Genomic DNA, 13,142 nt, shown 5'->3' on the forward strand with positions numbered 1-13,142 from the left:
TACACCTGGAGATCACCACAGCAGACGGAATCTCAAATCGACCACGTTCTGATTGACGGACGGCACTTCTCCGACATTATCGACGTCAGGACCTATCGTGGCGCCAACATCGACTCCGACCACTATCTGGTGATGGTTAAACTGCGCCCAAAACTCTCCGTCATCAACAATGTACGGTACCGGCGACCGCCACGGTACAACCTAGAGCGACTGAAGCAACCGGATGTCGCCTCAGCATACGCGCAGAATCTCGAAGCCGCGTTGCCAGACGAGGGCGAGCTCGATGAGGCCCCTCTAGAGGACTGCTGGAGTACAGTGAAAGCAGCCATCAACGACGCAGCCGAGAGCACCATCGGGTACGTGGAACGGAATCGACGGAACGAATGGTTCGACGAAGAGTGCAGAACGGTTTTGGAGGAGAAGAACGCAGCGAGAGCGGTAATGCTGCAGCAAGGGACTCGACAGAACGTGGAACGTTACAAACAGAAGCGGAAACAGCAGACCCGCCTCTTTCGGGAGAAAAAGCGCCGCCTGGAAGAAGCGGAGTGTGAAGAAATGGAACTGCTGTGCCGTTCCCTAGAAACACGGAAGTTCTATCAGAAGCTCAACGCATCCCGCAACGGCTTCGTGCCGCGAGCCGAAATATGCAGGGATAAAGACGGAGGCCTCTTGACGGACGGACGTGAGGTGATCGAAAGGTGGAAGCAGCACTTCGATCAGCACCTGAACGGCGTGGAGAACGTAGGCACGGGAGCCCACGGCAACGGAAGGAACGACGACGCCAGTGCAGCGGAGGACGGAAATGAACCAACTCCCACATTGAGGGAAGTTAAGGATGCCATTCACCAGCTCAAAACCAACAAAGCAGCTGGTAAGGATGGTATCGCAGCTGAACTCATCAAGATGGGCCCAGAAAAGTTGGCCACCTGTCTGCATCGGCTGATAGTCAGGATCTGGGAAACCGAACAGCTACCGGAGGAGTGGAAGGAAGGGGTAATCTGCCCCATTCACAAGAAAGGCGACCATTTGGAATGTGAGAACTTCAGGGCGATCACTATTTTGAATGCTGCCTACAAAGTGCTATCCCAGATCATCTTCCGTCGTCTGTCACCTAAAACAAATGAGTTCGTGGGAAGTTATCAAGCCGGCTTCATCGACGGCCGGTCGACAACGGACCAGATCTTTACCGTACGGCAAATCCTCCAGAAATGCCGTGAATACCAGGTCCCAACGCACCACTTGTTCATCGACTTCAAAGCGGCATACGATAGTATCGACCGCGCAGAGCTATGGAGAATCATGGACGAAAACGGCTTTCCTGGGAAGCTGACTAGACTGATTAAAGCAACGATGGACGATGTGCAAAACTGCGTAAGGGTTTCGGGTGAACTATCCAGTTCATTCGTATCTCGCCGGGGACTGCGACAAGGTGACGGACTCTCATGTCTACTCTTCAACATCGCGCTGGAAGGTGTGATGCGACGAGCCGGGCTCAACAGCCGGGGAACGATTTTCACAAAATCCGGTCAATTTGTGTGCTTTGCGGACGACATGGACACTATCGCTAGAACATTTGGAACGGTGGCAGAACTGTACACCCGCCTGAAACGCGAAGCAGCAAAGGTCGGACTGGTGGTGAATGCCTCAAAAACAAAGTACATGCTGGTAGGCGGAACCGAAAACGACCGGATCCGTCTGGGTAGTAATGTTACGATAGACGGGGATATTTTCGAGGTGGTGGAGGAATTCGTCTACCTCGGATCCTTACTGACGGCTGACAACAACGTGAGCCGTGAAATTCGGAGGCGCATCATCAGCGGAAGTCGGGCCTACTACGGGCTCCAGAAGAAGCTGCGGTCGAAAAAGATTCACCCACGCACCAAATGCACCATGTACAAAACGCTAATAAGACCGGTGATCCTCTACGGGCACGAGACATGGACCATGCTCGAGGAGGACCTACAAGCACTCGGAGTTTTCGAGCGACGCGTGCTAAGAACGATCTTCGGCGGTGTGCAGGAGAACGGTGTGTGGCGGAGAAGGCTGAACCACGAGCTCGCTGCACTTTACGGCGAACCCAGCATCCAGAAGGTGGCCAAAGCCGGAAGGATACGTTGGGCAGGGCATGTTGCAAGAATGCCGGACAACAACCCTGCAAAGCTGGTGTTTGCAACGGATCCGGTTGGCACAAGAAGGCGTGGAGCGCAGAGAGCACGATGGGCGGACCAGGTGGAGCGTGACTTGGCGAGCATTGGGCGCGATCGAGGATGGAGAGCGGCAGCCACAAACCGAGTATTGTGGCGTACTATTGTTGATTATGTCTTGTCTTAATGATGTTGAACAAATAAAATGGAACAAGGCATACATCGCCGTGCATGTCCAAATTATATACATGTCCAAATTATATTTTTTACCCTATAAATCAAATCAGAATGAACTCACCAAAGACATAAATTCGAATTTGTTATTTTCCAATAACAGAAATAGAGTCCAAAAAAAAACAGATAAAAACCAGCGCCAAAAACGTGAGAGCAAATTTGGAAAACATCCGTTCGCTCGCACGGATTGCTGCGATCTCTCATAATATATATCGTACACCAGTTAAATAATAAAAAAAGAAATCAATTGGGAAATCGCACCGTATTGCTAGATATAAAAAATAATTTTTATCTGTCTGACCCGTTATGGATTCGGAAACTACTAAACCGATCGACGTGATATTTCGTATCCGAGGGTTTTTGAAACCGGGGAAGGTTCTTAGCTCTCTCCTCTGGTGGAGCTCTCATGCAAATGAATTTGAGGGGGACTTTTCTAGGAAGCTGTATGACAAAAAAAAAACACATTTTTAAACATAATTGAATCGTTGAGGGTTTTGTTTCTATTTTTTTGTATTTTTTGCCACAAGTAAGCACGCATGAAAACAATTAGAAAATCAATAGGTGGTGCTGTAATTGCTTGTGTATACTTAGCGAAACAAACCTAAGTTTGTCATAACTCCTAATTTAGCAAACGTCCTTTCATAACAATTAGAATGAATTTCATAAGGTCGCTCTATGACGCAGAATGGACGAACAGTTTGATTGTTGTGCATGTTTAGCAACTCGGTATCATCAAGCGTGGAAAGCCGTGTGGGTTGAAGACGAGCAAAGTGATCATGGATCGATTCCATTCTGCATCATTTTACGATTAATTTTCAGGATAGGATAAATTCGGGAGCGTAAGATTACTCATGGCTCTGTGAGCCTACAGCCTACTGTGATCTCCCACAGGTTAAAGTGGGCTAGGGACAGACTTGTTAGAATCCCAATATGGCCGCCACAATGGCCGACTTTGGCACCTACTCACGATTTTGAGGGCACAAATCTCTTCGTAAATAAAACCAGCGCACCTGAGCTTCTTATTTTAAGCTTATTACAAGTGAGCAAGAACAGAATAATAAAATGCATTGTTGTTTGAAGCTTGCTTCTTGAGATTTGTGCGTCTGAAGTTTTGATGCACCGTTGAACCGGGATTTCAAGACGTTTGTCCTTAAAGAAAGAAAGAGAAAAAAAAAACAAATATTGCATCAACCCAGAGTAAAGATTTGACGGTGCCTCTGCCATTTATATGTACGTTTGTACTCATTACGACTCGGATTAAATTGATTATGATCAGTCGAATTTTGTATGTACATGACATACACAAGTTTCATTTAGCTCATGACATGGTCATCAGCAGCATAAAAGTTGAACGAAATAAGTGATTATTGTGAAATGCAGCTGTGAAATGATAATTCAGTGGATTTTCAAACTATCACGGAAGTCTAAACATTCCTGAAAACCACCTTATTGATTAAAACCAAGACTAAAACAAATTAAAACTGAATTTGGTTCTTTTATCGATTGACTGATTTCCAGCTGCCTTACCCTACGTCTCCACTAGACAGAAATGTCTTGCCATTTTGCTGCGTAACAGAAATGATCAACACCGCTGCTTTCCATGCAAACAGCGAGAGAACATTTTCTATCATGACACATCTGTTCAGCAAAATGGCAAGACATTTCTGTCTAGTGGAGACGTCGGGTTAATATGGATTGCCTTTTCACTCGAGTTCGTGTTGCATCCCATGCAACACCTCCTGCTTCTATGTTGCAATAACCTTGTCGACGGGTTTGGGTTTCGTGATCAATAGGTCGACTCCAGAAGCACGATTTCCTGCCTTTGAAAAAATTGGTGCCATAGAAAACTCACGACCTCACTAATTTCAGTATGAACATCACATAAGTATGTTTTCTGTACAAGCATATGGCCATTTATAGCAGTTGGAATAACAGCAATACACACACTTATAAACCATGTGTACCTTTACAGCAATACTATGGATATGAACGTCAACTGTGGTGCCATATATTGAAGATGAAAAAATCAATAATAAAGAATCTAGCAAAATCAAATTGCATAAAAATTAAAACTATTCGATTTTTCACCTTGAAAAAGCTATACAACACTGTGAAAAATGTGACAAACCGAATCGGTAACGCTGAACTGTTCCGCCAAGATTACAGGTAACCCCGATTAGAGCGCCATAATAGTAAAACAATCAAGAAACACCTATTTGTTTACCATTGCAGATAATTCTGAAAATTTGGCAGAATGAGTATTAGGAAAATCGATTCGCTTTCCTCCGCCAGTGGCGGTAGCGCTGGCGAAGATGAAAAGAACGCCCGGCAGCTGGGAATCATGCACCTGAGGAAACTGTTCGGGGAATTTGCGCACTGTAAGGATACCCTTGCAGAAAAGGAGAAGGAATTTCGCATATACAATATGTTGCCTCTGTTCATCAAAATGTTCGATACCTGCCATCCGAAAGAGATGATGGAAAAATTTCCGGATGTGCAACAATTTTGTTTACACGTATCGAAATTGATGGTTACTGAGATCAAAAGGCGGTAAGTTGCATTAAATCATTAAGGGTCTGTTCCAATTGGCGAATTAAAGTTAATTTTTACTTAAATTTGACAGTTCGACACTTAAACTTGACAGTTCTCCTAAGGAAATAATTATCGAACTGTCAAGTTTAAGTGAAAATTAATTTTATTTCGCCAATTGGAACAGACCCTAAATATTTAAACCTCTTTCAATGTTTTTTTATTGATAAAAAAAATCAGAAAAAACATCAAAACTCTTCAAATTTTTCGTTTTGGGGGTGTAAAATGTTTAGATTTTTCATAGCTCAAAACTATGTGCTGTACAGTTTTTAAAACTAAATTTTCTTGACCTAATACATGATTTTTTTTATATATACAGGGGATAGACAAAATGATCGGAACAAGCAAAATTTTCCCTTCTCAAAAAATATTCAAATAGCTGTAACTTTTCGAAAAGTGCATCAAAATATCTCAAATTTTTACTGTAAGTGGATCAACTAGTTGTGTATCAGTGGACAAAATTTTGAGAAGATCGGGCTCTTCTGCACGAAGTTATAAAGATTCTAGAAAAAGGTATATTTATCCAATAGCCAACTTTGAGCTGTTATATCTCCGGATTCAATGAACTGAATGCAATGAAATTTTGACCATATATGACTTATATAATGAGCTTTGACAAACTTTTGACTTAACTTAAAATTCTTAACACGCAAGAAAATTATAACGATTAGATTATTTTTCTAATTAAACACCAAATTTTCTTAAATTTCAACATCGTTTCAAAATTCAAGATGCTAATTAGGTCATTTATATTCCCTCTAATTGTTTTGAACATAAATATGTTTTGAAAGAAAGTAACAACATAGCCGGCAATTCATTAAAAAGTAATGGGATGCATATTGAAAATAGACCAATTTACTAAAAAATCATAAAATAAATAAAATCGCTATAACTTTTTCTCTTGTGAATAATTTCAAGTTGAGTCAAACGTTTTTCAGAGCTCATTATATAAGTCGTAAATGGTCAAAATTTCATTGCATTCGGTTCATTGAATCCGGAGATATAACAGCTCAAAGTTGGCTATCGGATAAATATACCTTTTCTAGAATATTTATAACTTCGTGCAGAATAGCCCGATCTTTTCCAAAATTTGTCCACTGATACACAACTAGTTGATCCACTTACAGTAAAAATTTTAGAATATTTGATGCACTTTTCGAAAAGTTACAGCTATTTGAATATTTTTTGATAAGGGAAAATTTTGCCTGTCCCGATCATTTTGTCTATCCCCTGTATATGCCCTATATATTGAGGCAACCATTACTGGGATTTGAAATAAAACACATCTAGTCGAATCCCTTTATATATAAATTAGTTCAAAGATCCTTTGAGGCAATATAGCTCATGAACCGATGAACCGATCAGCATGACTTTCGCACGGCTCAGTCAGATCGCGCTGTCTGTGTTTATATTTAGAGAAAGTTGCATAAATAAACAAAACAGTAGAAAAATTAGAAAAAAATATTTAAATTTGTATTAGCTGGGAAGTTCAAAACGGTTGCAATAAAATCAATCTAGAATGCGCTGCCAAAATGTCATATACAAAGTGCCTATAGGGCACTGCACTGTTTTGATTTTGTATGGGATTTTGACGTTTCTTGACCTTGTTGTTTACACAATTTCTGTAAGAGTGAAAGAGAAGGAGAGAATTTCATGCAGTGACCTATATAATTGGGACAGCTTGATACGGAACGCTCATTACACCACCCAAACAGGTACCCTGATAGGCATTACAAACCAAAGGTAAACGCGGTCCTTCACTTAACAAAGGCTGGTATTAACACTCCTTCTTTCTCCCAACCTGACAGCATGGATGTGGCCGGCTCCGTTATTGTACTGTTAAAAATAGCCTCTGAAGCAGGGATGGGAAATGTCATTAAAATGTTATTTCATTATTTGTTAATTTCTCTGTCCCTAGTACGAAATGTTCGCCGACATCATTATTTTTCCATAACTAATCGTCGTTATAGATTGGTGATGTATACGGCCCATATAGCCGAGGCGGTAAACGCACGGGTATTCAGCATGACCATGCTGAGGGTGACGGGTTCGATTCCCGGTCAGTCCAGGATCTTTTCGTAATGGAAATTTCCTTGACTTCCTTGGGCATAGAGTATCTTCGTGCCTGCCACACGATATACACATGCAAAATGGTCATTGGCAGAGGAAGCTCTCAGTTAAAAACTGTGGAAGTGCTCATAGAACACTAAACTGAGAAGCAGGCGTTGTCCCAGTGAGGACGTTACGCCAAGAAGAGGAGAGGACGGACGGAAATATATGCTGGAAGTGGTATAAATTGAAAAATATCATGGCATTTTTTATGAGAATGGTTTAACACTCCGAGCACTTAAGTTGATTCGTTGTGGAACTCTCATTGGTTCGGGTCAATAACCATAGATATGTGCAGTCAATCTAAGCTAAGGGACTATTAATAAACCACGTAGACTTTTTGGGGCAGGGGAGGTCTGGTCAAAATCTACACTTCATACAAATTTTAATTTTTTTGTATGGACGAAGGGGAGAGGGGGGTCTGATATGCTCTAAATATGATCTATATGTGGTTTATAAACAGCCCCTAAGTTAAGAAAACTCTGCCATTTTTATATGAGTAAGACACTACACACCGTCTTCAGCATGAGGCTATATAAACTAAATATTACTTATACTAGGCTACGTATTTTGTGCCATTGGGGTAAACATTTTATCTGTTGATTTTATCCCGGGTAGAGGTGAATAATAAACCAATAACTGAAGAATAACATATTTTGTCATCATACCTAAATTTGCAATTCTACAGTTTTTTTTATGAATAGCTCAGGATAACACACAAATCACAAAACGTGCTCTCATTGTGAACCTTGTAATTGACGAGTTGTTATTGAATAGTATAATAACATAAGTATAACAAGTAATACTATCATATTATCAGCCATAATATCAAAACAATAACATAATTTACCATCATATTAAAATATGTTATTATTTTGACATTATTTTTGCTGTTATTTTGTTATTACAAAAATGACAAAATACTCTACACCGTCTTCAGCCAGAGGCTGCACAGACTGAGCATTACATACACGAGACAACGGACAACACATATAACATCCAATGGCCCAATGGAGAATTTTCCGTTTGACGAAAAGCTTTCCCCGACTGGATCGGGAATCGAACCCGCACTCCGAAGCTTACGAAACGCCTAGACAACTGACGCCGTTCACCGCACGGCCACGAAGCCCACAACAAAATCAATTATTCTTTAGTTGTTATGCCATAGAAATTTAGTTATTATTTTAGTATTTATTTTAACTTTTATGGCAAACAAATTAATAGCAAATTTTGCTATTAAAACATTCTATTTTAATGATAAAATTCGCCCTTCATTTGCCATTTCGCTTTACCCGGAATGTATAAATAAAAATATAAATAAATAAACGGACAACATACACGAAACTCAGTGACCCAATAAAGAATTCTCCGTTCAACAAAAAGAATTCTCTGACTGGAGTGGGAATCGAACCCACACTCCGCGGCTTATAATACGCCTAAACGGCTGACGCCGCTTACCGCACGACTACGAAGTCCACTTTGATTTTTAAAGGAGTTTTTAGCAAGACGCCCACAGTAAATTACGCTGTTTTTTTCTGTTTGAATACTTACAATAAAGCTATTGCCGAGCTATGGCAGTGTCCAATGTGCACTAGCGTGGTTCAAAAAATCGTTTTTGCTCCACACCGCTTATTCCATTCGTAACCAGATTCTAAGCCTTCTCCCAAAAATTGAGATGATTTGGTTGAAAATTGAGACTGCACAAGCCCTTCAAAGTTTGTATGGGAATTACTATGGGAAAACGAAGTTTTTCATTCAATCGACTGTAGCATTTCCCCAAATGCCCTAGAGAGTTAGTTGACCCTTGGCGCTCTTAGGCTACTCTATCGGCTACAACTTTGCCGAAGATCGCATTCAAATCTGACGCCTCATTAATTAGTTATCGATTTGTATCCAACTGGGCAAACTTTAACAGTGATCCTCCAGCTTTCCAGCAGGCAACATTGCTGTATATGGCGCCAAAGATAGCGCACTGAAATCATGGCTACTATGTTTCACTGCAAAATGCAGTGATGCCCACCGAATAGTTTAACCATCATGAGTAAAGATTTCGATTCTGGATGAAAATCGGTAACTAATTAATGAGGCGTTCGATTTGAATGCGGTCTTCGGCAAAGTTGTAGCTGATAAAGTAGCCTAGGATTACCAAGGGTCGACTAACCTACTAGGGCACTTGGGGAAATGCTACGGTGGATTGCGTTGCGTTGCGTTGCGTTGCGTGGTAACGGAGTAATTCGTAGATTGCATACTGAAAGTTGTCATGTTAAAACTTTAATACTCCTATTCTAATTGCTTATGGAATGCTATTTGGGAAGGAACAGCTATCCAACTAGAGGTTGAAGTAAAAAAAGACATGAGAGCTTCCATTGCCGGCCACGCCCATCTTCTCCGTTACGAGGATAGGAAAGGATGTGATGATATGACACCTACTTTACAAGAGGTCAGCGACTCACCGACACTCCCATAGGTGTCAAGGAGTTGGATATTTGGAATAGGGTGATTTGGGAATCACTATAAGCGAGTGATGCGACAAGATTCAGATTGTGTAAGTGTATTTGAGTAAATCATGCAGATGTGTTGGAGTGAGTGAAAGTGTTTTAGTATATTTAAACACCAACGTTGGGAGTGACATAGCTAAGAAATTTTGTCACTCCATGGCCTTTATGATTCCGGGATGGGGCACAGGCATTTACACTGTGTCCTGGCTAACAAGCCTAGGCTTAACCGCCATTGATCGGTCTCTGAAACGATAAGAAACACGTTATGTGGATGGGAAAGGATAGTAGGGAAGGGATAACTATTTATCGAGATGCCAGCGACTCACCGACGCTCTCGAAAAAATAGAAAGGAAATAGGATTTTGGTACAGGAATGGTCAGGAATTCAGTATGATTTTAACAGTACATGTAAATAATTAAGACACATAAACATGATCCAGACACGAATGCCGAATGATGATGATAAGGTCTCCATTCATTGTAGCATGGTAACTGGCGGCTCTAATTACCCTCCTCCCCCAAAATTGGTTAAGTAATATTAAATATACTTAACAATTTCATAATACGTCAAATCGCCAATTGAATGAATAGAAAAGGAAAGATCTCACCAATTTAGTAACAGTTTCGTCATCTACGGTCGTCTTAGATCAATGCCCAGGCATTGTTAAGCGTCACGATCAGCCGTCGGATGTTCGCCCGCTTTTTCCACTTTCCCTCCTTGAGCCGCATCGTCACTTTCGAATGCCTCTCCGATGAGACACAAAATCGTATCTAGACATACTTTACCAGCTCCTGAAGCTGCGACCGTGGCACATCCACGGGCCGCCGCGCTTGTTGCTATCGTTTTCCCCCATCAGACGGATGTCCTTCATGAACAAAGAGTAATCGCTACCGACCTTATTGTCGGCCAGGCTCGTGATGTGGTTGAGTAGACTCCAAAAGTCCTCGACGGTGGAAAATCTGGTCACCTCGTTCAGGGTGTCTTCCCACGATTTGATGCGGTCCGGTTCCTGGTACCAGAGCGTCCAGGTCGACTGCAGCGGGTGCTTGATCAAACATTCCGGGTCGACGATGACTCCCTGGTCGGCGTGGTTCTGCTCGGTGTTTTCCGTTTGCTTGTAATGTCGGAAACTTGCCGCGAACCACAGTTAGTGTTTTGAGAACGGGTTCCGCCATAGTCAATGCAAAAACTTTTACAAAAACATAGCAAAAAAAACTAGCTTTTTTTGAACAAAATGACAGAGCAGAAAATTTGAACGTCCTCGCTGCTTCACGGCACACTTCGATCTCCCTTGGGGAAATGCTACGGTGGATTGGATGAAAAACATCATTTTCCCATAGTAATTCCCATACAAACTTGAGCTCATTTGGTTGAAAATTGAGACTGCACAAGCCCTTCAACTTGTGCAGTCTCAATTTTCAACCAAATGAGCTCAAATTTTGGGAGAAGGCATATAATCTGGTTAGGAATCGTATAAGCGGTGTGAAGCAAAAACGATTTTTTGAACCACGCTAATGTGCACATGTACATGAAGGGAAACAAATGTATTTTTTATTGCTTTTGAACTGTTGAAACTCTAAGATAAATTTCTAACAAGATCGATGAATCTTGAATTTCATCTACATAATTCTAAATTACAGAGGATCCAACCAAAGTACAGAGGCTGCATCTAAAAAAATAGTGGATTTCTTGGAAATTGATGAGAACGAAGAAACCAGTAATGGTTGGATGCTGCTAACAACAATCAACATTATGTCAGCTGGCGATAAAACTTTGATACAGGTACGAACAACAATAACAAATACTTTTTCAAATGAGCTTTAGCAATATGTTTTCTTACATTTTTCCCATTTTGTGTAATTTTTTTCTCAGATCATGACGAATGCTTCTATACCATCAACACTAGTAAAATGTTTATATTTGTTTTTCGATCTGCCGGAGCTTGGCGACGAGGACGAAAACAGCAAAAAGAGTAAATTTACCAATAGGGAAAGACGTATCTTGTTGCAGAAACTATTCGTACAGGTGAGATTACAGCCGAATTTGTTCTTCAAGTATACGATGAACTTTTGGCTGACAGAATGCGGATAATTATAAAAAACATTCGACAAACTCCACCTGTTATCCTAGGTATTAGTACGTTTGTGCTCACATCCATACCCGGCAGATGAACTAGCTCGAATGGACGATTTATCGCTGTTGTTTTCTGCCATCACATCTCAATGCCCACCGTACAACGTTATATGGAGAAAATCGGCATCCGAAGTTCTGACAACCCTGTCACGTCATGGGTTGACAAATCAAGTAGTGGATTACTTGCATAGTGAGTTCAGTCTACCCATTATTTAGCGTATAAACGAATAACGTTTTTGTTTTTCAGCTAAAGGATGTATGTCACTTTGCGTTGATAATATGCAACGATCTTCGCAACTACAGCCGCTGGAAGTTGTCGAGATGGTAGTTTCTGTGTTCTGTTTTCTCAAGGATTCCAGTGAAGTGTCCCAAATATTACTGGATGATTTCAAGTCATGCCAAGGATATTTGTTTCTGGTAGACTTTCTTATCAAGTAAGTGTGGTGCAACGAGATATTCTAGCATAAATAATTAGAGAAATTGATAGCAACTTTTCCGAGGCTTTTCTTCGGAAACCAGGGCAGTGCAATCAATACGATTTATTTTTCAGGTTGGACCAAGAAGACCGGAAATCTCAGGATACAGAAGCTGCTATAAGAAATTTGGTTCTCATGACCGCTTCCCTTTGTATTTGTGGATACAACGAGCTAAAAGTAACGTTCAACAACAACTCTCTATTTCAAATGCAGGGCTTCAAAATGCCACAAGTATCATCACGAGGTACATGTGTTCGCAATCTACATGCTTTTCAAGTGTTGCAAACGGTGTTCCTCAAGTCGGACAACACTACGCTTTGTTGTATAATCCTTGACGCAATATCCAGCGTGTACCACTCTGACAATGTGAACTACTTCATCTTAGAATCTCAAAATACGTTGTGTCAATTTTCGGAAATCATCCATCTGAAGACCATTCCCGTCAGGGAACGCTTCTTCGGGCTGCTAGAGTTCATTGTATTCCAATTGAACTTCGTACCGTGCAAGGAGTTGATATCATTGTCCCTGCTGTTGAAGTCCAATCATTCCGTTGAGTGCAGTATACTGTGTATGAAAACGTTGCTGAATCTGTTACGACATAGTAACCTCTTCTGTGATGTATACCGCGAAGTTGGAATTCTGGAGGTTTTCGTAAACTGCTTGAAGAAATACAAATCATTATTGGAGGAGACTCAGTTCGATAATAACTCAAACTCTACCAAAGGTAAGTTTCTTTTTTTTACTAGGTGCAATTAAATAATCTATCACCTCTTTTAGATAACAACTTAGTATTAGGAGAAATGATTCTTGAAGCACTGATTATTTTGCTAAGTGGAAATAACAGTAATGCCACAGTATTCAGAGATAGCGGTGGCTCTAAATGCATACATGAAATGATACGGTTTGAATGCTGCAGTAATACTGTTTTGAGTATGTACAATTACTGAAGTACAAATGAT

General features: G+C 41.0%; 1 protein-coding gene and 1 pseudogene across 4 annotated transcripts in view; one reads left to right on the top strand and one right to left on the bottom strand.

Moving 5' to 3' along the window:
* Positions 1-4,385: 4,385 nt before the first annotated feature.
* The window catches only part of LOC109406729 (WD repeat and FYVE domain-containing protein 3), a 33,278-nt gene continuing 24,521 nt past the window's right edge, over positions 4,386-13,142 (top strand). For all 4 annotated transcript variants that reach the window (XM_062858949.1, XM_062858951.1, XM_062858950.1 and 1 more), the window contains exons 1-8: positions 4,386-4,544; positions 4,611-4,928; positions 11,215-11,356; positions 11,447-11,599; positions 11,705-11,897; positions 11,955-12,141; positions 12,258-12,907; positions 12,961-13,113. In XM_062858949.1, coding sequence (XP_062714933.1) covers positions 4,633-4,928; positions 11,215-11,356; positions 11,447-11,599; positions 11,705-11,897; positions 11,955-12,141; positions 12,258-12,907; positions 12,961-13,113 — 1,774 coding nt within the window. In that variant the 5' untranslated portion in view covers positions 4,386-4,544; positions 4,611-4,632. The remainder of the gene's footprint in view (positions 4,545-4,610; positions 4,929-11,214; positions 11,357-11,446; positions 11,600-11,704; positions 11,898-11,954; positions 12,142-12,257; positions 12,908-12,960; positions 13,114-13,142) is intronic.
* LOC134284323 (eukaryotic translation initiation factor 4E1-like) lies at positions 10,238-10,721 on the bottom strand (annotated as a pseudogene).

The sequence above is a fragment of the Aedes albopictus genome, chromosome 3 (assembly GCF_035046485.1).
Source record: "Aedes albopictus strain Foshan chromosome 3, AalbF5, whole genome shotgun sequence".
Classification (NCBI taxonomy): Eukaryota; Metazoa; Arthropoda; class Insecta; order Diptera; family Culicidae; genus Aedes; species Aedes albopictus.